The sequence below is a fragment of the Sabethes cyaneus genome, chromosome 2, assembly GCF_943734655.1.
Source record: "Sabethes cyaneus chromosome 2, idSabCyanKW18_F2, whole genome shotgun sequence".
Taxonomy (NCBI): Eukaryota; Metazoa; Arthropoda; class Insecta; order Diptera; family Culicidae; genus Sabethes; species Sabethes cyaneus.
Window position 1 is genome coordinate 146,953,948 of NC_071354.1, and position 27,280 is coordinate 146,981,227.

At 42.5% G+C, this 27,280-nt stretch overlaps 2 protein-coding genes across 6 annotated transcripts in view; one reads left to right on the forward strand and one right to left on the reverse strand.

Annotated features, from left to right (window-relative positions):
* The first annotated feature begins 2,050 nt into the window (after positions 1-2,050).
* Positions 2,051-13,852, forward strand: LOC128736925 (aldehyde oxidase 1-like). Its single transcript, XM_053831437.1, has 7 exons — positions 2,051-2,203; positions 2,275-3,133; positions 3,198-3,907; positions 3,969-4,182; positions 11,549-12,696; positions 13,129-13,717; positions 13,782-13,852. The coding sequence occupies exons 1-7, from the start codon at positions 2,111-2,113 to the stop codon at positions 13,850-13,852; spliced, it is 3,684 nt and encodes a 1,227-aa protein (XP_053687412.1). The 5' UTR covers positions 2,051-2,110.
* A 577-nt stretch (positions 13,853-14,429) lies between these two features.
* The window catches only part of LOC128734350 (pre-mRNA splicing regulator USH1G), a 30,168-nt gene continuing 17,317 nt past the window's right edge, over positions 14,430-27,280 (reverse strand). For all 5 annotated transcript variants that reach the window (XM_053828506.1, XM_053828507.1, XM_053828505.1 and 2 more), the window contains exons 6-8: positions 15,036-15,384; positions 14,752-14,979; positions 14,430-14,697 (exon numbers count right to left, since the gene is read on the reverse strand). In XM_053828506.1, coding sequence (XP_053684481.1) covers positions 14,532-14,697; positions 14,752-14,979; positions 15,036-15,384 — 743 coding nt within the window. In that variant the 3' untranslated portion in view covers positions 14,430-14,531. The remainder of the gene's footprint in view (positions 14,698-14,751; positions 14,980-15,035; positions 15,385-27,280) is intronic.

The following is a 27,280-nucleotide window of genomic DNA, read 5'->3' on the forward strand; positions in this document are numbered from 1 at the left end:
AGAATGACAAGAGCAAGTCAGTTTCGTTCCCGGTATGGTCTAGTGTGCTTCAGGGAAGTCATCTTGGACCATTGCTTTTCGTCACAGTCACAAACGACCTCCTAGAACTACTCCCTGGAGTTTACATCTTAATTTACACACACGATGGGAAGATTATTCTCCCGGTAAAAACTTGTGTTAGACCTTTTCGTTTAACAAATAGAGTTTAAAATTACCGCCATCCGGGGTGAGATTGTGCCAAAAACCAAAAATGTTTATTTGTGAAAATTTATTATATCTAAAGAAACTGGTGACCTAAATTCAAAATTATGATGAACATAACATATTTATTCATAACTTAGAATGGAACACAGATAATATTGCAAACTATTTAGCCTAACCAGGGTTTCAAAGTTCGCGATCAAAAATACTCGGAAATAACGCTTGTAAAAAATGTCCCGCATAAACCAACCCAAACAAGAAATCGCATCAACTTGCTATCTTGAAGGTATATAAACTAATCATTTACAATGTATTGAAAGGTTATTATGCGTTGGATAAGTTTTGATTACGAAAATAATATTTTTCGAAACTTTGTACTTTTCGAGCTTCACGGGGATGAGATTGTGCCAAGCCATAATGATCGATCCAATTTGTGGATTTCACATATACAACAAAAATACGTCAGGAAACACCAGCACACTCACATTCTTTACTACTGAGCACATCATTTTGACAGATTAGATTAGATCATCCATTTTGGAGCAAACAGCATCATAGGTCTGCTAAATAATTTAAACTAATTTTTACTTTTTCTCTGGAAATTTCAGATACTTTGAATAAACACTCTAATATAAGACAAATATATTATACCGTGTATAAACTGCCAGTTTTAAGCAGGGGGGAGGGGGGTGGTATAGGCCACATGTTCTGCGGCCACGGGTTCTCGAACGAAGTAATGGTCACTTTTGTTAAATGATCAAATAGGTATGCCCCCTTAGAATACACCCCTTCATATATCTCCCCCTTGTTAACCCTAGAAACGCTACTGGCTATATAAAGGCTATCCATTGACTACGAACTCATTTTTAGTTATTTCAGACCTCTCCAGGTTATTTTCGTTCATACTTTTTGTATGATGCGTTGTTTTTGGCCGACCTCCTGCCTCTAATAGTCCACTTAGTTCATGTACGGCCCCATGTGAACTACTTTATACTGATATTTATGTGTATTGTTTAAAAACATGCTAATGTTCACTGTTTAGGTTTTTAGCCTAACTTTATGTTTTTGGCACAATGTCACCCCCTAGAAGGGGTGAGATTGTGCCAAAGTGCATGCACTTCCAGTAAAATTAGGTTTCATTGTAACTAAACCATCTCTACGGTAGTTGTTAATTGAACAATTTAGTATATATTGACAGGTTTGAAATCAACTTAGTTCCTAAATTGTGTGTATAAATGTGTGTAGTCCCGGCTCCCAAATACTGCAGTCACAGAAGGAGAATCAGACAAGGTTGTTGATTGTTGAATTAAGTGTTGATCTATCTTGTGTAATTGCGGTACACTCCCGATTCACATCGAGTGCTATACAAAGAGCGCTCTTTGTGCGCAACCGGGTGTGAACCGGAAATGCGCTGTAAATTCATAAGAACTAAAATAAGATAGAGTTATTGCTAGATAGGGTATGAAACGTGAGCTGTCAAACCAAAAACAACATTGTCGATGAGTAAGAGCGTGGTGTGTGTGGAATGGTAAAATTGAAAGAGCGCAACAAAACTAGAAATTAGACTACCGGGATGCGGAGGTGGTGTAAAGGCATCACACTATGATCAGCACCCGAGAGATGTGGGTTCGATTCCCACCTGCCATTGAACAACCCAATGTATTTCCGGTTTATATATCGAAGCTTTTCAGATAATCCAATTGATTTTTTTTGCATCAGGTACATGTTTCCTTTCCAATAATGAGAAAACAAGCTGATTTTCATTTCAGTTTTCAATTTGTTGATTAATTGTATTCACACCAATTTTTTTGCTATTCAAATTTTAACAGTTGATCCACAAAACGTTCCGGTCGATACCTCGCTGAACACCTTTATACGTGATTACACCCAGTTGAAGGGAACTAAATTCATGTGCCGTGAAGGAGGTTGCGGATCATGCGTTGTCAGCGTTAGTGAAGTTCATCCGATCACCGGAGATATTATCACAAAATCCGTAAACTCGGTGAGTTGAACCACATAGGAACTAAGAGAATTCAGTATTCGTAATTTGTTTGTATTCTTGAAACATGACAGTGCCTTCTACCGGTATACTCCTGCCATGGTCGAGATATTGTAACGACCGAAGGAATTGGCAGTAAAACCACCGGCTATCATCCGGTTCAACGGCGGCTAGCCGCTTTTAATGGGTCCCAGTGTGGCTACTGTTCGGCAGGCATGGTGATGAGCATGTATAGCCTATTAGAGGCCAACCAGGATGCAGTCACCATGCATGAAGTAGAGGATTCGTTGGATGGCAACATATGCCGATGCACCGGCTATCGACCCATTCTTGATGCATTCAAATCATTCGCAACGGATGCCAGTAGCAATATCGTCACATTGTGTCGCGACATTGAGGAGATAGGAATAGGAAAGGATTGTTCGAGGAAAATTTGCAAGAATGTTTGCGGAAAGCTCCGCAACTCATTCGGAGAAAAAACGATTCATTTAAAAGAAAAAGATGGAAAAGAATGGTATAAAGTTTTCAGTGTTAGTAGTATTCAGGAAATATTCAAAACCATTGCCGATAAACAATACATGCTAGTAAATGGTAACACAGCACATGGAGTTTACCGTCGACGAGATGATTTGGAAGTGTTTATTGACGTGAGCTCGGTAAAAAGTTTACACGAAAGATCAATCGGACAGGATCTGACTATCGGGGCTAATGTATCTCTTAGTGAGTTTATAGAAATAATGAATGAAGCCGTTCGAGAAAATCTGCGATTTCAATACATGAAGAGTCTAATAGAACACGTACGGCTGGTTGCGAATCGTTCAGTACGTAATTTCGGAACCATAGCCGGCAACCTAATGATAAAACATCAACATCCTGAATTTCCCTCCGATATATTTCTTTTGCTTGAGACTGCTGGAGCAACAATATTAATTGGTGAGTTGAGCTACCTATTTTGAAAGATTTCTTAACATCTGATAAACCTTTCCAAATATTCAAGAAACGGATTCGCTGCCAATCGTTGTAAGCCCAATGGAATTTTTAACAGTGAATATGACTAAAAAAATCATCGTTAGCATTACGGTGCCTTCATTAGATCCTACCAATTCCGTGTTTAGATCGTTTAAAATTATGCCAGTTGCCAAAAATTCTCGTGCCTATGTCAATGCCGGATTCCTGGTGAAATTTTGCAGAACGGGAAAAATTTCTGAGCAAGTGACTATTGTGTTTGGTGGCATAAATCCTGCTTTTGTTCATGCTTCGCAAACTGAAAACTTTCTACTCGGAAGACCACTATTGAATAACGACACCCTGCAACAGGCAGTGCAAATATTATGTACTGAGCTGGAACCTGACTGGGTTCTACCGGATGCTTCACCTGCCTATCGGAAACAGCTAGCAATTTCATTATTTTACAAGTTTGTATTGAATCTGGCTGTCGATGATTCTGTTGAGCTAGATCCTAAGTTTAAAAGTGGGGGTTCAAAACTACAGCGCCCACTTTCAATGGGCAAGCAAAGCTACGATACATATCCGAAGAAATGGCCATTAACGCAAAATATTCCAAAAATAGAGGGTTTAGCGCAAACCTCTGGAGAAGCCGAATATATCAACGACATGCCCCAGATGGTGAATGAACTGCATGCTGCTTTCGTATTGGCTAAAGCGGTTCACGTTCGAATCGTAAAGATCGATGCATCGAAAGCGTTGGTACTAAATCAGTAACAAATAATGACATCTTTGACTAATCGTATCGTTTTTTTTTCTTCAGGCTATTGAAGGCGTGATTGCATTTTATTCGGCCAAAAATATACCGGGCATTAACAATTACATGCCTCTCGAGCTTGGCAATAGCGAGGTGGAAGAAATTTTCTGCAGTGGAGAGGTCAAATTTCATAGCCAACCGATCGGTTTGGTTGTTGCCGAATCATTCGAGCTGGCGAATCGCGCTGCCGCATTGGTAGACGTATGTTACGAGAGAATCCGTAAGTATTTTGTATTATAAATTTTATTTTCTACTGACTTAACGGAAAAACAAGACAATACAGCCTTTTGACTATGACCTTGAGCCGATCAAAAACGAATCGTAAGCTGCCCGAATCTGAGCTTTGGCACTAAAGAGAACTTGATTAAATACTGACGAGCAAGGAATCAGTTGACCACCAGGGACTGGCAACCCTATCCCTACTCAATGTGTTTGACAGTAGCCAACATCTACTGCCGGCGTGGGTATTATTTGCAAAAATCTGGCTAAGATTTGAAAATACTACCCATCTGCTAGCATACCGGCTTTGCAGAGTGCAACGAACAGAACGTATAGCGGTGTCATGCTGTTTCATTTACGCAAATGGTTAGATGTTGACTGCAAAAACATGGCTGCCTAGCAGGACCGTGGTTGACCACGATCTTGAGGTTTAAAAAGCGCCAGAAGGAGGACATAGCTCATGAAGAATTATGATAATTATACCGAGCTAATGACACGCGCAAATTTATGAGAAGGTGACCCAATCTCGTAAGGACTACATACGAGAAACCGGGTTGCTGAAGATCAACAAAGCTGCTGGTACGGACTGGCAGCAAAGCTTTATAAACATGCAACCTTCGCGGCGTAACACTGGTGAACACCGTCTACAAGGTACTCACCCAGATCATGTTACGCTAACTGTCACCGACAGCACAAGGCGTCGTATGGAATCATTAGGTGAGGTTTGTGAAAGTTCGCGCCACTGCGGACCATATTTTTACCACGCGACAGATCTTGTAGAAATGTCAGGAGTACAACATGCCCGCGCATCACACCTTTAATGACTTCAAAGCAGCATACGATACAGTCGATCGTGATCAGCTATTGCAGATAATGCACGGACTCGGATTTTCAGTTAAACTGAAGCAGCTGATCAGAGCTATTATTGGATCGAGTGATGTATTTGGTGCGCATCTCAAGTTTCCTCAAGACGCGACGAGAGTTGAGACAAAGTGATGGTTTATCCTGTAGGTATTTCAGCATCGCTCATCGTGATTGTCGTGACTAACCTCGCAAGAAATAAATAATACACGAGTGCTGCTATGAGAGGTTCATCGCCGTTTGCTCGAGTATACTGGTTATCGTTAATCGTTAAAATGCGGCTTTTTACCGCAACAATCTCTATTACGGGGGTGATCCGCAGAGCGGGCATCGAAACAAGAGAACGATCTTTAGCAAAGTTAGCCAACTTCTAGTTGGCTTCGAGGCATGACGCTGGCCTAATAAGCCAGTCGTCGTATGTTCGAATCTCGTCTGGGAGAGGCTGTTAGAGTCAATAGGATCGTAGCAACTGACCCTGCGATTGTCATGTACTCTAAAAGCTGGCTGCGAAGTCTGTCGTATAAAAACAGAAGGTCAAGTTTCGATAACGGAATGTAGCACCTAGGCTTTTAGCCAACTCCTAGGCTTCACAGATTACCGGTAGATATCCGGCAGCGCCTTCTGTTTGGAAACATCGACGGCATTCAGGGTCTTAGTGTGTGGGCAGCGCAGTTGTCTCAAGCTCATAGAGCCGCTTCAACCTACTGAATTCTGCATTTACTAACAATGAAGCCTCTGACAAGGCAAGTTATAAGAATGGTATTTGCCACCTGAAGTTCTAAATTCTGGGACCGAGCGAGGTCCGCTGGCGAACACACGACATCAACCGGGCAAGTCTTGCTCTACTCTCGCATACGAGATGAAAATGCTACTCGAGAAAGAGGAGTTGGATTCCTACTGAATCCAGGGGTACATGCGGCCCTGATAAAGTGGGAACCGGTAAACGAAAGAATAATCGTTGCCAGATTCAGAACACAGGTTAGAAACTTTGCAGCAAGCTAGTGCTATGCGCCAACAGATGCAACCGACCTGCAGGAGAAAGAGAGTTTCTATAGCCAGCTGAACAGGATAGTTTGTCGATCAGCTACTTATTTCTTTTTAGTCACGAAATTATTATAGTAGATCCTCCGCGTGAGATTCACCCCAAAATTTTCTATTGGTCGCAACTGGAGGAGAGACATTGGGAGGGTTAGCGGTCTACGGCACGACGTTTGATGTTTTGGCATTTCGTGCTGCATACCTTCCCATTCGCCGCAAATCCTGAAAGAAACAACAACGGCTTGGACCTTCGCTTCTCGTCTAATCGTCAGCTACAGAAGGACCTTCTTCGGGAATTTAATGTAGGAGATACATTTGGCATCAGCGCCGTTGTTGCCGTTCAGCTTCAAGGTTTTGTCATCCATCATGACAACCATCCATTAATCAGCTCCAGGCCGTAGTTTCCTCTACTGTACGAAGAAGGCGTCTCCATTCTACTCGGTACATGACCGCAATTCGTCAGCCACGTAGTTTGCGTAGGGTCCGCAGGTCGCCTTCCACTTGATTGAACCATCTTGCTCGCTGCGTGCCCTGCCGTCTCGTTCCAGTCGGAACATTATTGAGAGCTTTTTTAACCGAGCTGTCGTCCGACATCCTCACGACGTGCCCAGCCCATCGCAGGCGACCGATTTTTGTGGTGTGAGTGATGGTTGGTTCCCTAAGCAGCTGATGCAATTCATGGTTCGTGCGCCTCCTCCACGTTCCGTCTTTCATCTGCACTCCGCCGTAGATGGTGCGCAACACCTTCCGCTCGAAAACACTAAGGGCGCGTTGGTCCTCCATGAGCATAGTCCATGCCTCATGGCTGTAAAGGACTACCAGTCTAATCAGCGTCTTGTAGATTGTTAACTTCTTTTTTCCTTTCTTTTCAACGACGTATAGCAGTCGGCTTTTTACTTTTCTGTTGGGAAGAATAAATGCTTAATGCGAGAAATGTAGATTCAGGCAAACTGAAAATTCTTGATATTAGGCCAAAAATATAGACTTAGCGAAGGTGAGAGTCGAACTCACAGCTCCCAATCTCTAGTTGAGCGTGTTGTTTAACCAATTACACCACTAAGCCGTCTATACTCTGTGGTCTTATATCAAGGTTTTGTTATGACGCTTGCCTGATTCTATCATTCATTCGCACATTTATCCAGCGCGAATATATTTTTGTTGACTGTATGTGTTGCGACCGCACAGATTGATAGACATATAGCTATTCGGTTTGTGCTTAACAACGTCTCAGTCGATAACCGTTCGAGCCAGCGGTTACATGTAGTGTGAGGATCCACTACGTATTGTTCTTTTTTCCTTTCTTTTCAACGACGTATAGCAGTCGGCTTTTTACTTTTCTGTTGGGAAGAATAAATGCTTAATGCGAGAAATGTAGATTCAGGCAAACTGAAATTTCTTGATATTAGGCCAAAAATATAGACTTAGCGAAGGTGAGAGTCGAACTCACAGCTCCCAATCTCTAGTTGAGCGTGTTGTTTAACCAATTACACCACTAAGCCGTCTATACTCTGTGGTCTTATATCAAGGTTTTGTTATGACGCTTGCCTGATCAACAAAACATATATTCGCGCTGGATAAATGTGCGAATGAATGATAGAATCAGGCAAGCGTCATAACAAAACCTTGATATAAGACCACAGAGTATAGACGGCTTAGTGGTGTAATTGGTTAAACAACACGCTCAACTAGAGATTGGGAGCTGTGAGTTCGACTCTCACCTTCGCTAAGTCTATATTTTTGGCCTAATATCAAGAATTTTCAGTTTGCCTGAATCTACATTTCTCGCATTAAGCATTTATTCTTCCCAACAGAAAAGTAAAAAGCCGACTGCTATACGTCGTTGAAAAGAAAGGAAAAAAGAACAATACGTAGTGGATCCTCACACTACATGTAACCGCTGGCTCGAACGGTTATCGACTGAGACGTTGTTAAGCACAAACCGAATAGCTATATGTCTATCAATCTGTGCGGTCGCAACACATACAGTCAACAAAAATATATTCGCGCTGGATAAATGTGCGAATGAATGATAGAATCAGGCAAGCGTCATAACAAAACCTTGATATAAGACCACAGAGTATAGACGGCTTAGTGGTGTAATTGGTTAAACAACACGCTCAACTAGAGATTGGGAGCTGTGAGTTCGACTCTCACCTTCGCTAAGTCTATATTTTTGGCCTAATATCAAGAATTTTCAGTTTGCCTGAATCTACATTTCTCGCATTAAGCATTTATTCTTCCCAACATTGTTAACTTCGTGCGGTGGCGAATTTCGCTCGATCACAGCGTCCTACGGAGTCCCAAGTAGGCACGATTTCCTGCCATAATGCTTCTTTGTATTTCTCTGCTGGTGTCGTTGTCTGCGGTAACCAGTGAGCCCAGATACACGAACTCTTCTACCACCTCGATTTCATCACCGTCTAAATGAATCCGGGGAGAGAGGTCAGCATTCACTTCTCTAGAACCTCTCCCTTTCATGTATTTTGTTTTCGATACATTAATGACAAGTCCAATCCGTGTGGCTTCAGCTTTCAGTCCGATGTACGTTTCCGCCATATTCTCAAAGGTACGTAGTACGTGTAATGATGTCAACGTCGACAGGGAAACCAAGAAGCTGGACGGACTTCTTGAATATCGTGCCACTCGATGAATAAATGATGCGTGGGCATGTTGCATTCGCAACATTTCTGCAACACTTGCCGAAGCGCGAAAATTTGATCCGTGGTGGCACGGGCACCCATGAATCCCGCTTGATATTGCCCCACGAACTCCTTTGCAAATGGTGATAATCGACGACATAAAAGTTGGGAGAGTACCTTGTAGGCGGCGTTCAACAGTGTAATTGCGCGGTAATTACAACAATCCAACTTGTCGCCCTTTTTGTAGATCGGACACACGATGCCTTCCATCCACTCCTCCGGTAGTAGCCACTCCTCCCAAATCTTGACAATGATCCAGTGCAGTACTCTAGCCAGTGCGTCACCACCGTATTTCAGCAGCTCGCCGGGTAGCTGATCAGCCCCAGCCGCTTTATTGTTCTTCAGCCGACCGATCTCTTCTGTTACCTCCTCGGGGGGTGGTATTCTGTCGTCTTCTGCACGTGCTCCAAGATCTATTGCCATATCGTCACCTTCATGTTTAGCTATACATCGCTGTTAAGGTGCTCGTCATAATACTGCTTCCACCTATCGATCACCTCACGTTCGATCGTGGAAAGATTACCGTCTGTGTCCCGACACATATCGGCCTGCGGCAGATAGCCTATGCACGCACGGTTTAACTTCTCGCAGAACTTCCGTTTATCGTTAGCACGGTACAATTCTTCCGTCGCCTAGCGATCTTGTTCTTCCTGTTGGCGCTTTTTCTCCGGAAAAAGCTGCATTCTTCTCCTGCACTAGTTGCTCGCATTCACCTTTCGAACCAATCGTTTTTTCGGTTCGAATTCATTGTACCTAGTGCCGCTAGAACAGTACTACCGATGGCGGTCTTAATGCCTTTCCAACCATCTTCAAGAGTTGCTGCGCCAAGTTGCTCTTCCGTTGGTAGCGCTGCTTCCAGCTGCCGCGCGTATTCCTGGCCAATTCGGTGTCTCGTAGCTGCTCGATGTTGGGTCGCGGCGAACGACTTCGACGCGTGTTATACACCGTCGAGTTTTGAGCGCATGCAGACTGCAACTAGGAAATGGTCCATATTCGCACTACTGTAGGTGCGAACGTTTATAACATCAGAGAAGAATTTACCGTCGATTAGAATACGGTCAATTTAGTTTTCTATTCGTTAGTCTGGTGATCTCCAGGTGGCCTTGTGGATATCTTTACGGGGGAAGAAAGTACTTCGGACTACCATACCGCCGGAAGCTGCAAAATTTACGCATCGTTGGCCGTTGTCGTTCGTTGCGGCATGCAGGCCGTTTGGCCCGATCACCGGTCTATATATAGCTTCCCGTCCTACTTGCGCGTTCATGTCACTGATGACGATTTTCACGTCCCGTCGCGGACAGCCATCATACACCTGCTCCAGCTGCGCGTAGAACGCCTCCTTCTCGTCATCGGGTCTCCTTTCGTGAGGGCAGTGCACATTGATGATACTGTAATTGAAGAAACGGGCCTTAATCTTCAACTTCCGCATCCTTGCGTTGATCGGTTGCCAACCAATCACACGCTGGCGCATCTCTCCCAGTTCTATGAAGCCCATGACGGTTCCCAGCTCGTTAGTGGTGCCACAGCTCTGGTAGAAAGTAGCCGCTCGATGCCCGCTTTTCCATACCTTCTGTCCTGTCCAGCAAAGTTCCTGCAGTGCTACGACTTCGAAGTTTCGGAGATATAGTTCATCATAGATTATCCTATTGCAAGCCGGGAAGCCGAGCGATTTGAAATTCCATGTCCCGAGTTTCCAATCATAGTTCTTATTTCATCGCGTAAGTCGACGCCGATTTCTCCGATCCCTAGTTTCTTCTTCGTTGTTGGTAACTTTTTATTTTCCAGGGCGGCTTGTTGGGCCTGCCCCTAACCCCCTGTCTCGCCGGAGGACCATCGTGCACAGCACTGTTTAGAGTCCCCGCTGGCACGAGGACGAGTATGATAATTAGTCGCCCCTAACATGGAGAACAGACGCTGTTTTAGCCTCACCCCCTTGGCGAACAGACGCACGTGTTTGACGAAACATTTCCTCTACCGTCATGCTATCGTTACCGCGCCAGTATTCATGACAATCACGACGTCGCGTTTCATCGGAAAGATATTTTTCACCAGTAGCAGTGGCCTTTACTTATGGGTGATTGTGTGCTGCTTAGATACGGCTGATCTCGAACTGATGCTTCCGCAAAAAAATGACCATTTTGGACGGGTACTTTTTCACCGTTTAGCTGGTAGCTCTGACCTCCCGATCCAAGGCATGGAACGACAAGGCCATCTTGCTCTCAGTTTTCCTCTTTAGCTTTAGCTGGACTTAACGCTCGTGCAGCACTGTTCGGCGGCCGGGACCTGGCTTCCGTTCGATGCTCTCGCCTTTCTCCGATAAGAAGACGATGTTGTAAGAGCTGGATCTGAATCGGTTATATCCAGTGAACACGAAGTACCTCACGATGTCCAACGTACTCCATCCACTGGTGTGGAGCTGACACTACGAACAAAGTATCGAGCGTTTTCACTATGACCCACACTTAGTTTTGTATACAACAGGGTTACTACGATTGGCGATACATAAGTAAATTCACCCCCAGGTGGCAGGGTAATTGCTTGGTAAAATTAAATCATCTGTAATTCGTCCCAAATTTTCATAGCTCGGGCTAAATTCTTTCAAAACTTAATTGAGACGAGGGTTTGAATAACCACTATTGGTCATAAATATCATCATAAGAGTGCTATAAAGCTCAAAATGTTACTTGGACAATGACATTACATATGTGGAAGATACTTTGTTTTCCGATTTAGTTACATTAACGTTCTTTCTCTATCTTTCACCCTTAGCCAATATACCACTGTACGTCACTGTTCAGCAAGTATTAGAAAACCATGCGTACCATCGAATTGAGAACCAAGGCTTCGATCGCCACGGTGCTCTGTACAGCAGATCCAGCGCACAAGGACCGATTAAAATCCAAGGTTATCTGAACTTAGCTGATCAGTATCACTATTCGATGGAAACCCAGGCCTGCTTCTGTGTGCCGAAGGAAGACGGCATGGATATCTATTCAGCAACTCAATATACTACGCACGTTATGATAGCAGTTTCTGAGGCTTTGAAAGTTCCCCAGAGCCGACTTAACCTAAGCGTCCGTCGATTGGGTGGTGCCTACGGTGGAAAAATTGCGTATTCAGCACAAATTGCTTGTGCTTGCGCTGTGGCTGCGCATCTGTCACAGCGTCCCATCCGCATGATATTGCTCATGGAATCTAATGTGTCCGCCATCGGAAAACGTATGGGGTCACGCTGCGATTACGAAGTGGATGTAGACCGTGATGGAAAAATCAATCGATTAAACTGCACTTACACTCACGATGGAGGAGCTTCAACAAATACAAAACTCGCCTTCATGACCAGCGATGTTTTTAAAAATTGTTATCTCACTGATCGTTGGAACTTAGTGGGTAACATTGCGCGAACTGATGTACCTCCAAATACCTGGTGTCGTTCGCCTGGCTCGTCAGATGGAATTGCTATGATAGAGAATATTATGGAACATATTGCTCACGTCACTGGCAAAGATCCGTTGGCGGTTCGTAGGGTGAACATGTCGAGGGAAAATAGAATGATTGAACTAATGCCAAAATTTCGAAAAGATGTCAATTTTGATGAACGCAAGAAGGATATCAATATGTTTAACACGCGAAATCGTTGGAGAAAACGTGGCATTGCGATAATTCCGATGGAATACCCGTTGGAGTATTCTGGTACTAGGAACGCTTTGGTTTCAGTTTACAACATCGATGGTTCGGTGGCGGTTACACACGGTGCCGTCGAGATGGGTCAAGGTGTCAATACGAAGGTAGCACAAGTGATAGCTCACTTTCTTGGCGTTCCGTTGGAAAAGATCTCCGTGAAACCAACCACATCGTTAACGTCACCGAACGACTCTGCGACCGTAAATAGTAGAGCCAGTGAAACTGCTGCTTTTGTAAGTATGCTACGCACTGGTTAAGTGCGGACACACTATATATAGTACACCATCTCGAACAATAATAAAATTGGTGGACAAGACACAAACACGTATCACTCTTACAACATTTAAGGATAAAAACAATATTAAAAGAAATTATTTTTACCTACGCGTCGACCGGTTTCAGGCATTCTAAGCCTATCATCAGGACGATGTCCAACCCGATGCCGATGGATTGGACATCGGCATCGTCCTGATGATAGGCTTAGAATGCCTGAAACCGGTCGACGCGTAGGTAAAAATAACTTCTTTTAATATTGTTTTTATCCCTAAATGTTGTAAGAGTGATACGTGTTTGTGTCTTGTCCACCAATTTTATTATTGTGGTGCTCTTACGGTGGCACGAAAGCAAGAAAAAGTGACCATCTCGAACATTTAAAAAAATTACAGGCAGTCAAAAAATGCTGTGATATTTTATTGGAGCGTCTGAGACCTTTGCGGGAAGCTAATCCAACCGCACCGTGGGAACAAATAACTGCTCAGGCCTTCGCTGGTAACATAGACCTTACGGCATTCTACCATCACAAACCCTCAGACCTGGAAGCGTACGTTATCTGGGGTCTGACCTGTGCCGAAATCGAGGTAGACATCTTAACCGGAAATGTTCAAATAACTCGCGTGGAGATATTAGAAGATGTTGGCGAGAGTATGAGTCCTGGAATCGATATCGGACAAGTAGAAGGTTCGTTCATCATGGGACTTGGATATTATCTCACGGAAGCGTTGGTATACGATTTCGCGACTGGCGAGCTAGTGAACAACCGTTCGTGGAACTACAAAGTTCCCGGGGTGAAAGATATTCCGATCGATTTTCGGGTGCAATTTCTGAGAAACAGCTCCAATCCCCACGGTGTACTACGGTCGAAGGCGGTGGGAGAGCCAGCGTTTAGCATGACGCCAGTGCTGACGTATGCGTTGCGGCACGCTTTGCGTTCTGCCAGAAAAGACGCAGGACTAGCCGATGATTGGATTCCAATGGGTACGTCGAAAGCAGCGTCAAAACTAGATGTAATTGTATTGACTGTTATTCGCTTTTATTGTAGGTACCGGAATAACTCCAGAAAAGATCTTCTTGATGGCTGGAAACTCAATCGATCAGTATAAATTAAATTGATTTTCTTATCCAAGGTCGTCATTTTACAAATTAACATGAAAGTCAGTAGGCTCTTGATTATCACCAATTGCTGGGCAATCTGAGAAAACTATGGAGCTATGAAAGAAATAGTAAGACATGTTCGATAATTATGATAATTCCAAATTTGTGTAATATTTACTGAAGGAACACAAAAGATTCAAAAACTAGTCAACTTGATGTACATCAAAGTAAGAAAGCTCTCAAAGGTCCCACAAGTATCGAAACGTTTAATTAAGCCCGCTGATAACCAGAAAAATAGGTTTCCGGTATAGTCCAGACACCAATTCAATTAGGTTGTGTCAATTAGGACACCATTCCCATTTAGAAACAAAGCTTCATCATCTTATAAAATGACAACATTAATAATTTCATTACTTTTAGACTTTTTGTAGCCTAAATATTCAGGCTTGTATATAAATGATAGTAGCGGTAAATGGCAAAATGACCACGTCATTATTTTACAAATTAAATTAGTGAATCTCACATGCCCACCATAATTAACTGTTAAATTGATAATCAAAGCATGAAACAATACCAGGTAATTAAAATTATTCGTAGTTTATTCCAGTATGTACATCGACTGTGAGTTCATCATATTATTATTTTTTATATAGAAGTGTGTTTAAAATTTAACTCCCAAACTTCAAATAGTTTCACTTCACAGCCGGCTGTCCACTATAGTTCCGGGATTAGCAAGAGCTTCTCTTCGTTCCTGAATTGCATTGCACAATTTTCGGTGGGGACCAATAGGAAGGTCTAGTGATTTAATGTCCCCTTCGGTAAGAAGCATCAATGTTTCCATGTCGATCTCGTTTTTCTGAAAACTAAAAATGTACAATTATAATCAAGAACTACGCAAAAATTAAAACTTGTCTTACACTGGGTAGTAGTCTTCGAGTTTAAATGCGACTAAGAAGCGCAACATTGCTAGTGACTCGTTTTCCTCGTTGTCAGAGCTATCATGGTCGCTTTCGGAGTCTGAAATGACCAACTGCGAACGAGGCTTAATGGGACCAAGCTTCATTTTCGCTTTCGTAGACCCATCGGACGACTCATTGGTTGATTGTTCATTGCCAAGCTGTGCCAGCACAGTCGAAACTGATCGCCTAAAAAGTATTAAAATTAAACCATTGAATTATGGATGCACCGGAAGACCACTCACGTCATTGCCAAATTTCCCGAAGGTCTATTGAAAATACTGGGTCTACTTTGTAGCAAAACATCGTTCGTAAGCTCATCGTTGAGGTTGGCCAGGAAATCCGGTTGGCTCACGGATCTCGAGATGGTGTTGAATTTGTGAGCATTCGATCCACCGCTTTCACTGTCCTCGTCGTCTACCTCTTCGTACCCGTTGGAATCTACATCGAACACATCCTTCAGTTTGCCACGTTTTCCGCTATCCTCGACGGAACCGTACGTGCCAACGTACAAAATTTCAGAATCCCTCTGCAAGCCCTGTATTGATCGAATGCTGCGTTTGCCTGTCGGTTCCATTTCGCCTATTTTGAAACCTGAAAATCATTATGCGGGGTTAACGATCAGAGGGTCGATTCAGTTTTAAAACTAGTCCACTTTAGGTAAATGGTCGGAAAGTGGTACGCGTTGATGAACGTTAGCTTAAAACATGAAATATTTGTCATTGAACGCACAACTTACGGTTAAACGGAAAAAATAAATAATTAATCTGGGTTATCCCTTACAATACCGATTCATATCTATCAATTTCCTTGAAAGTAGTTGATAGCAGAATCCATTAAGACAGATTGATTTGAAGTATAATTGTCTTTCAACTAGCACGTAGACAGCTAGTTAAAGTTTTGCCGGTTGAAATGTCATGAATAAGCTACCGTCCTCCGCACTTTACTACTTTTTTCAGATATTTTCATATATGACAGCAATACATCGATAGTATGTGAAAAATAGCAAGCAAAGCAGCAAAATAAACGCTCAAAACCTATTTTCAGATAAAATTGTCGCTAATCCTACTCCACTTTGAGAATTATTCGTCACGTCACATGCACAAATATTGCGTTAACCCTATTTTCATACAAGACATCAGCCTAGAAAAAAATTGACACTTGTAGTTTTGTATCCCATCGGGCTAGTCGCTCACTAATTTATAACGGTTCACTTTCAAGACATCAAATTGGTCTAACGTCTAAGTTTATGTTGATGAATAAAACCGGTTGAAGTGGACAAGGCTTTTTTACTCTTTGACAAAATGGTTTACTTTAAGGATCTAGCTTCACACTGTAACGGAGATAACCGGAATGTCTAACCAAAACGCCTAAATGTATCTCTAACAGTATGTAAATGAATGAGATGCAACTACGTTACTGATGCTTGTCTTTACCGCAATCTGGCATAAATGGTCTTTGCGTTATGCAATTCTTATTACAAAAATATGGCGTCTTGCCAGGGGTCTGCTTTTGGTTACAGACGAAATAAGAGGCTTATAGGAATAGATAGATAACTCTTAATGATGATATTGTTCAATTTTTTTCCAATGTTAATTCGTTCTGTGTTCTGTGTGGCATATAATGGATAGATGCTTAGAGTTGATCACATGTTTTTGGTGCATTACACAACTCAAAAAAAAACTTCGCCGCAGCGTGCTGCCCGAAACGTCCTTTCCGAGTGCTTTTTTGACAATGCGCTGACTACTGTGTTAGTTTTTGGAAGATTTTTTCGTCTAGAATAGCATTTTTTTGTAATTATTCATGTACATTAAGTTGCTTTATTCGTCATGATAAGGGATGAATAATTCATCAACTTGTCGGTTCCACGATTTCCAAGAAGCGAAACCAGAAGCAGAAATTTTTGTTTTGTTTACTATTCTATGCGAATGCTACGAGATTATATCGGGAAAAGGAAAAGAAAAAGGAAAAACCTGTCTTGGCGACAGGCAAAAGCCGGCAGTGGAGATCTCTAATTTCATCCCTTTCTTCTGCCGATCCGGCGAACATAGACCAATAAATAAATAAGTGTTGAAGAAAGTCGGACAAGGTTTTTCAGTCCAGAACACCACAGGTAGGTAGGCCAAGTCAGAATTAGAACCAAATACTTAAATTCTCTAGAAGAATGGAAAAACTGCGAGTGAATAATTAAAATGGGTAATGCTGGTTTCCACTTAAGTACTCAATTCAGTTACTAAATTGCATGGATTTTCAAGTGACATTCAATCATAAGTAAATGCACACTGGAACCAGAAATGGTACCTAATTTCATTCAACACGTTGAAATCAAGAGAAAGGAAGAAATCGTGGACCCTCTGTACGAAACAATAGGAAACATGTTTTATATTTACATTTGTTGGGAATAAAAACTTGTCACATATTCACGTATTTAACATGGATGAGACGGCAGTATGAAAGGCTTCCACAAAAGGTTCCTTTAGTACACACGAAAGTAGGTAACTCAGATAAAGATTCATGACCGTGCTCTTTGGTGCAAATGCATCTGGACATTAGCGCCGACCTTTATGATCAATGCAAGCAGCGTGTACCAACTGGTAAGTAGAGCAGTCTTCCAGAAAGTTTGGTCCATTAGTAGAAGATTTTCAATAGGAAACTTGAGTTAAAAACTTTCAATTCTGAGTTTCGATACTTCGCTTTTTAGATTTTTTTGGGTATTTCGGGTAGCACATGTCATTTCGTTTGGATATAAAAAGAGGTCAACAAGAAACATTGAAAACAACAGGACACTGAATAAATTAACAATAGTTGACAGCAAATTAGTTGAAAACACAAAAGAAATTACCTAATTAAGCGTTCCAAAGAGACTCAGGAATGCAGAAACAAAGATATGAAGCAATTCCTCATTTATCATACTAGAAATATCTTCTACGGGGCATGTTACTAGGAATACACCCAGGTTGATGTCCCGAAAGTGAAGCATATTGGAAAAGAGCTCCAAATACTGGCACAAAGCAATCCTTGTAGCTTTCCATGAGCTGATCAGCCTACTGTCAGCTTGATTTGACATTATTTGCAGGTGAAATTTACAATGCCGATCTGCCGCCGGTACAATTCTGGTCTAACAAACTAGTCGTCATATGTTCGAATCACGTGGAACTGCCGATCTCTCAACTTCCAAGGGAGCACTCGAGTGCTCTCCGACGTATTGAAGAGCCGCAAGTTCGACGTCGTAGCGCTGCAGGAGGTGTGCTGGAAGAGCTCAACGGTACGTACGTTCAGAGATGGACATACCATCTACCAGAGCTGCGGCAACACACACGAGCTGGGTACAGCTTTCATAGTGATGGGCGAGATGCGGAAACGGGTGATTGGGTGGTGGCCAATCAATCCTCGAATGTGCAGGTTGAGAATCAAGGGCCGATTCTTCAACATAAGCATCATCAACGTGCACAGCCCTCACCTCAGAAGTACCGATGACGACAAGGATGAATTCTACGCGCAGTTGGAGAGTGAATACGACCGCTGCCCAAAACATGATATCAAGATCGTCATCGGGGATTTCAATGCTCAGGTCGGCCAGGAGGAGGAATACAAACCGGTGATTGGAAGGTTCAGTGCACACCAGCGAACCAATGAAATGGGCCTAAGACTTATCGACTTTGTCGCCTCCAAGAATATGGCCGTACGTAGTACCTTTTTCCAGCACAGAATCCACCATAAGTACACCTGGAGGTCACCAAATCAGACAGAATCACAGATCGACCACGTTTTGATCGACAGTCGGCACTTCTCAGACATTATCGACGTCAGATCCTATCGAAGCGCTAACGTTGACTCGGACCACTACCTAGTGATGGTTAAGATGCGCCCAAGACTCTCCGTTGTGAACAACATTCGGTACCGTCGCCAGCCTCGGTTAGATCTCGCACGGCTGAAGCAGCCAGACGTCGCCGCAAACTACGCGCATTCACTCGAAGCTGCACTGCCGGAAGAGGACGAGCTGGACGAAGCCCCTCTCGAGGACTGTTGGAACACTATCAAAACAGCCATCAGCAGTGTAGCGGAGAGCTCCATCGGGCATGTGGCCCGGAATCAGCGGAACGATTGGTTTGACGATGAATGTAGGAGGGTGATGGATGAGGAGAACGCTGCGCGGGCGGCCAAGATGCGCAGTGCCACACGTCAGAACGTGGAAAGACACAAACAGAAAAAGATGCAGCGAAACCAAATCTTTCGGGAGAAAAAGCGCAACCTGGAAGAGCAGGAATATGCGGAGTTGGAGCGGCTGCATCGTTCTCAGGAAACGCGGAAGTTCTACCAGAAACTGAACGGATCCCGCAAAGGCTTTGTGCCGCGAGCCGAAATGTGTCGGGATAAGACTGGCAGTATTCTGACGGACGATCGTGAGGTGACGGATAGGTGGAAGCAGCACTTCGACGAACACCTGAATGGCGCCCAGGCGGAAAACCATGGCGGCGGGGAAAGCGATTTCGACGGTGCAGCAAACGGGGAAGAGGTGCCAGCCCCAACGATAGGCGAAATTAAGGAGGCCATCATGCAGCTAAAGAACAACAAGTCAGCTGGAAAAAATGGCATCGGAGCGGAGCTTATTAAAATGGGACCAGAAAAGCTGGCCGTTTGTCTGCACCGACTAATTGTTAGAATTTGGGATACGGAACAGCTACCGGAGGAGTGGAAAGATGGGGTTATCTGCCCGATCTACAAAAAGGGCGACAAGTTGGACTGTGAGAACTATCGAGCGATCACCGTTCTCAATGCCACTTATAAAGTGCTGTCCCAAATCATTTTCCGCCGTCTATCACCAATTGCGAATAGATTTGTGGGAACTTATCAAGCCGGCTTCGTCGAAGGTCGGTCTACAACGGATCAAATATTTACACTGCGGCAAATCCTCCAAAAGGGCCGTGAATACAGAGTTCCCACGCATCATTTATTCGTTGACTTCAAAGCCGCATATGATACCATCGACCGGAAAGAGCTATGGAAAATCATGGACGAGAACAGCTTCCCCAGGAAGCTCATCAAACTGATTAAATCTACGATGGATGGTACACAGTGCTGTGTTCGGATTTCGGGTGGATTGTCAAGTTCATTCGAATCACACAGAGGGCTTCGTCAAGGTGATGGTCTTTCATGCCTGCTGTTCAACATAGCGCTACAAGGTGTTATGAACCGAACGGATATCAACACGCGGGGCACGATATTCAACAAATCTAGTCAATTCGTCTGCTTTGCCGATGACATGGATATTATCGGCAGAACATCTGTGGCGGTGGCTGAACAGTACACCAGACTAAAGCGCGAAGCAGAAAAGATTGGGTTAAAGGTAAATACGTCTAAAACAAAGTACATGCTGGCCAGCGGAACCGAGGCCGAACGACACCGCTTGGGCAGTAGTATATTGATAGACGGCGATGAGTTTGAGGTAGTCGATGAATTTGTCTACCTTGGCTCACTGGTAACGGCGGACAATGATACCAGCCGTGAGATTCGGAGGCGTATTATCAGCGGAAGTCGTGCTTACTATGGGCTCCACAAGCAATTGCGGTCGAGCAGACTAAGTCCCCGTACAAAGTGCACCCTGTACAAGACGCTTATTAGACCGGTTGTTCTCTACGGGCATGAAACATGGACAATGCTCGAGGAGGACCTGCGAGTGCTCGGAGTTTTCGAACGACGAGTGCTAAGAACGATCTTCGGCGGCGTACAGGAGAACGGAGTATGGAGGCGGAGGATGAACCATGAACTCGCACAGCTCTATGGCGAACCCAGTATCCAGAAGGTGGCTAAAGCTGGACGGATGCGATGGGCAGGGCATGTTGCAAGAATGCCGGACAACTGCCCTGCAAAGATGGTGTTCGCCTCAAATCCGGTAGGAACAAGACGACCAGGAGCGCAGCGAGCAAGATGGTTAGACCAGGTGGAGCGAGATCTGGCGGAGAGTACTCGGTGTCCGAGGAATTGGAGAGCGGTAGCCCTCAACCGAGTTACATGGAGAAATTTTGTTCAACAGGCTTTGTCTTAGGACGGCAAGCCACCTAAGTAAGTAAGTATGTTCGAATCTCGGCTGGGCGGTGCTGCTAGATAGAGACAGTGGGATCGTTGCATTAACCCCGTAATTGTCTTATTTTCTGAACTGTAAATAATCTTAACGCTCGATTCAAATGCTTGAAAATGAACAGCTGTATCCATTTCATTTTCACTCGTCCTTCCATCCATACACATTTCAAATGGAATCCACGTCATTCTCGAGTGATTTAACATTAACCATTACCCATTAACCATTAACATTAACAGTAGTAACGTAGTAACGCAAACCAAATAACATTTGATGTCCATATGGGCAACAACGAACATTGAAATGCTTCACCATTTCTGGTTTTAGTTTTCAAAAGGTCGCATAATTAGCCCTTTTGCAAGCATTATGCGAGCTTCTGAAAACTAAAACCAGACTTGACTTTGTGTTATATAAGGTGCATCTGCTATTCAAATGTGAGCCACATCAATTGAATATATGCGGCTCATGACGCTCATGACGGAGCTGTCAGATTCAAAATTCAAAATGGCTGCTGAAAATAATGTGGTAGAAAGAAAGCTGCTGCAGCAAAAATTTAAAGAGTACGGTTTGCCTGATGAAATTTCTGATATTTTGATTCGTAAGTATTTTTAACTTTCCAATTACTGCTTCATTATTTAAAATGCTTATGATTATTACTTGTTTGGAGTAAATATTTTTATTTATTTTTATTTTGTGAATGTGCAGTAAATGCTGAGGGTGAACTCGAAGGCCAAGATTGTTGAAAACAACGACGAGATAACAATAATACTGCAGGTAGTTAAATAAAATTTAAATCGTATCAAGGTATTGTGAAATAGGCACCAGGTGTCGCCAGCACCAAATTGGAGTTCGGATTCGGAATAAAATGCAAACGGTTTTTCTTCCGTACCGTCTATTAAACCTTGTGTTGGAACCCAAGTAGCACTTGTAACTAATCATAAAAATAAAAAAATAAAAAAAGGTTGCACAGCAGTTACATTTAGGATACTTGTAACGAGTTAGGTTACATAAAATTAAAAATAGTTACTTTTTAGTTTTCTAGTGACAAAAATCTCAAAAAGTTACCAGGTAGTTACTAAATGACCAAATTAAAACCTTTTTTTCGAACTGTCAACAACTTGGTCGTCGCAAAACAGTCACCTTTCAGTTACGAGTTACCAAATAGTTATCAAGTGACACAAATGAAACCTTTTTCCAAACTGTCATCAACTTGCTGGTCGCAAAACAGTTAATTTTCCGTTACGAGCAGTTACGAAGTCAAAAAAAGTCGGCTAGTAACATTTTCGCAACAATTTGTTCACTGTTCCTTGTAAACACAACGGATTAAGGAAAAACTAGACCTGAAGAATATTGCTAATGGTAAAGATAAACAATTGGTACACGGGTTGTGAAATGCTCTTGTAAATGCGTTTATTTACTTAATTGATGGTACTTGGAATCTTCTCCGCCCAGACATTGGTATTAAGTAAACAAATGATGATTATTCTCAAACGTCAAAACGATCAAGTTACATCGAAACGAAACCGGCAATGAAAATAGGTTACAGTGTAACTTAGAAATGACGACATAAGAAATAAGTGACTACAACAGATTTAATATTGGTTACCGTATAACCGATACCGTAACCAGGTCGAAGGCTAAGGTTACGTACAACTAGAATGTAACTGAAATGTAACCTTCTATGATTAACACTGGTGGTAACTGTTTTATTCAAACTGAAACTATTCTTTGATATTAAATTAACACTTTCTTTTTACAACAATCACTAAAAAATACCTTTTCCCGATATCAACAATGTGAACAATGAACAATGGCTGCTTAAAATCATTTCATGCAATATGCCGAAAACGATACAAAACTTCAAGGACGATGGTGTAGTAGTTAGAACCAAAGGCAAAATGGCTATGAATTTTACTGTGATAGAAGTGATAGCGAAAACAACTTGATTTTTAATGGTTTCTAGGTGAATGCTCCACTAATTCATTATTGCTAAGAATAAATTTAAAAAATCAAAAAATTAAAATTTAAATTTTTATATTTGATTTAGAAAACATCAATTTTTCAAAGAAGTAAGTAACGAAAAGCTATATTAAATGAGAGCGCGTGAATTTTTCAAAGCTAGAATCATGCATTTCACCATAAATTTGAAACTGCATTAAAATTTGTGTTGAAATAATAATTTATACACTCTTCTATATTCAACAGTTAAATTTACTGCTTGACGTTGACAGCCATAGATTGAAATAATAAACCTGCTACATTTTCGCTATGCAATAAAAGTTACAAGATAACTAATTTGCCACCAATTGAAAGTCAATTTACAGTTTATGTGTAACTTCAATAGTAACCATTTTGTAACTATACATGTTACATATTGGTTATTGAGTAACTGTTAATGCAACCAGATTTAGTTACATAAGTTGCGCTATTTCGGTTACACAACTGTTATATTTTAGGTTACTGTAACCGAAGTTTTACATTTAAATTTGTCGCATATCAGCCGCTGCGACTCAATTGTGACAACGTGTGCTACTTGGGAAGTAGTGTACTGTAGAGCAAATGAGATGCGCTAATGTCCCATCCTTAAAATTTAGACAAAGTTGATGTCCTGAAAGTAAACCGTTGAAGAAAAGAACGCACCTATCTCTTCTCTTCAACCGATTATATCGATATGTTATAAAAATATATTCTAAACTGAAGTCTTGTATAAAAACGTGGTAGATGAAATATTTTAGCATGTGACACATGCTTGAAGCACAAATTTTCAGCGTTTATTTAAAGACTAGCCATGAAATTATTTACAAGTTTTTAATATTTATAACTGCTGTAAAGTATAGAAATAACTTAAAAATAAAAAATAAGAAAACTTATCCAATTTAATTCTACTATGTGTATTTTATTCACGACAGATACGTATTTCGCCTACGATTTGCAGGCTTCCTCAGTGTCTGTTTGTCAATAGAAATAACTGAAAAGCAGAGTGCCAAGAAAACCTCCAATGTATATAGAACGATAATATTAATTGAAAATCTTGTTTCTTGCGTAATTTTAACTAGCATTTTACATGTTAGTTGAAAGACAAGCATACATCAAAGCGATATGTCATAATAAATGGCGTTTTTAATTATTTTCGAATAAATTTATTAGAGTGAATTAGTTTTGTGAATGATAACCCAGGGCGGGTGACATTGCGCATCTCGTTTCGAGTGATTTTCGTTCGTTTCGACCACGTTAAACAAATGGGCGTCTCGAACGAAAATCACTCGAAACGAGATGCGCAATGTCATCATATGATTATTATTTGCTGTTTAGCCAAAAGTTTTGCGTTTAATGACAAATATTTTATGGTCTAAACAAGATTTTAAAGCCAATAAACGTATATCGATTGTCAACTGGTGTGTAGTTTTCAACCAGTTATCCAAAGTTACCTGGTGCTACAAGCCACTCAAAAATCTACAAAATGTAGTATCACCAACAATCACCAAAGGATGTGTGATTGTGACTTGATGGTTTAATTCTTTATACAACTATAAATAAGAAGAAACTGATACACAAGATATAGGGAAAATATCATCTCGACCTCATCTAACGAAGTTATAAATTTGCGTAATAAACTGTGGAACATTTGAAAAATGTCCAGCGATATCGAATTGCATCTACATTCGTAGTTCTATGTTAGCGCAGCGTTCGTGCCCTTAGGTACAGACCTTCATACTTTTTTGGCCTCCTTTCATATTTTCAATTTGTAGTTGAAGAACAGTTCCCAGTAGTCACAAAACTGGTTGGTAAATGGTTGGATAATGTGTAAAACAGACCCCATACTAGTCCTTTGCCTCTTATCCAGCAATTCCTATCCCGGAATACGAACAACCTTAGCGGGGATCGGGTAAGCATGCCCGATGGAAACTAAGGACGCATACCAACACGGAAGAAGGCACAGCCTCGACACTGTATGATGGCAGCCCCATTACAAGACTCGCTAGCGTAAGCCCTAGTGCGGCTACCTATCTAAAAACAGAACACTAAAAAGAGTCAAGAAAATTCTACTCGGAGCATTCGGCATGGACAAAGGCGACGAAATAAGGATGTGGAATGAAGACTTGGTACCTGGAACTGCAGATCGCTAAATTTCATTGGTGGCGACAGGGTGCTGCCCCGACAGGGTAGAACCCCGAAACTTTGGCATCATGGCACTGCAGAAGATCTGTCGCAAAGGCGAGAAGGCGTGGAGGATCCGTGGCGGCAAAGCCCAATTTTTCCGGAGCGATGGAGTGACCAACGAGCTGGGAACAGACTTCGTAGTGATGGGCAAAATGCAGGATCGCGTAATGGACTGGAAAGTGATTGTAGAGAGGATGTGTGTGTTAAGGATAAATGGCCGTTTCTTCAACTACACCATCATAAACGTGCATCGTCCACACGAAGGTAGACCGATGACGAGAAGGAAGCATTCTATGCGCAGATGCAACGTACGACAGCTGCTCAACAAGGGACATCAAGGTCGTCATCGGGGATATGAACGCCCAGGTCGGCAGGGAAGCAATGTATAGACCGCTGATCGGCCTCATAGCCTGCACACCGACTCAAACGATAACGGCCAGCAATGCATCAACTTTCCAGCTTGTCGAGGCTTGCCCAGATAACACAAGATCGTAATAGAAAGTGCACATTAAGTCGTATGCATGTCAATTTTACATTGGAATTGCATAATGATTAGAGTGTGTCGAGGCGAAGTGTTCAATAAGTAGTTTTGCGGTCGTGCATATCGTCATATACAACTTATGGCTGTGAAATGTAAAGCAGTATAGATGGTTGTAGCATTTAGTTATATCTTAATCGTATATTGAGGATTATTAAGTTGCGTGTTTCAAAAATTGTTGTATAGAATGCAAGATAGAATTATCAAAATTTTTGCACGTATATTGCCTCCACTTTGGTACTTATATGTTCTTATGTGGTGTGAAATATAACTTTTTCGTGCGGATATGATTTCGTATCTCTCAGTTGCAACCGAAATATACAAACCAAATGGTTTACTGGGTGGTGATCAGGAGCACTTTCTTGCCCCACAAAGATATCCACAAAGCCACCTGGAGGTCTCCTGAACAACGAACCTAGAACCAAATCGATATTCTCATCGAGCGCCGGTTTTTCTCGAACATCACCAACGGACGCTCCCTACGGGGTGCGGATATCAACTCGGACCATTACCTAGTAGCAGTACGTGTGTGCTTAAAACTATCGACGATTTATGCCTCGCGGCAAACCCACCCTCCTCGGTTAAACATACGGCAATTAGACAATCTGTGAGTTGCCGGGTACAGGATGAAGCTCTGCCTTCCTCTGTGGAGCTAGATGCTTCGACTCTCGAAAACGGATGGAGAATGATACGCTCGGCCGTCAACGAGGCCGAAACCACGGTGGAAACCTCGAGTACAAGAAATGATTGGTTTGACGGGGAATGATCTAATCACAAACTAACGCGAGGTGGTCGACAGGTGGAAGCAGCATTTCGATAGCACCTCAACGGCGATATGGCAGAAGGAGACGCAACGGAAGATAACCTCGGAGTGCCTACAAATGATAGCGTGCCGGCTCCAGATCTCGAAGAGATCCAGCGAGAAATTCGTCCGCTGAAGAATAATAGAGCCGGCAGAAAGGACCGACTCCCGACAGAGCTCTACAAATATGGCCAAGAACCGCTAGCAGCGGCACACCATTGAATGAGGATTTGGGAGAAGGAGAAACTACTGGAAGAATGGATGGAAGGTGAAGGCTGTCCCATCTACAAAAAGTGCGACTAGCCGGTCTGTAATAACCGCGGCATCACGTTAGTCAACACCGCCTACAAGGTGTTCTCCCAGATTTTGTTGCGTCTATCCCCAATAGCAAGAGTAGTGTCAAGCAGGCTTTATAGGGGCTTGTGCTACTACGGATCAAATTTTTATTCTCCGACAAATCCTCCAGAAATGTCGAGAGTACAACATGCCCTCGCATCATATTTTTGTAGATTTCAGAGCACCATACAGTTGAACCTTGGAGCAAAGGGATAGTCTGTCCTGTATGTTATTTAATATCGCTATTGAAGGTGGGATCTGTTGAGCAGGCATCGACACGAGAGGAACGATTTTCAGCAAGAGTAGTTAGCTCCTAGCCTTCGCAGATGACCTCGATATCATTACTAGAAACCTTGGGACGGCGGAGGCAATCTACGCCAGCCTAAAAACGAAGGATAGGGATACAAATCAATGCGTCGAAAACGAAATATATGGTAAGAAGAGGCTCCAGACAAAGCAACGTTTACCTCCCACGGACACTGACTATTGACGGCGGTGAACTGGAAGTGGTTGATGAGTTTGAACATTTGAGATCGCTGGTCACCGCCAACAATAATATGAGTAAAAAGATACA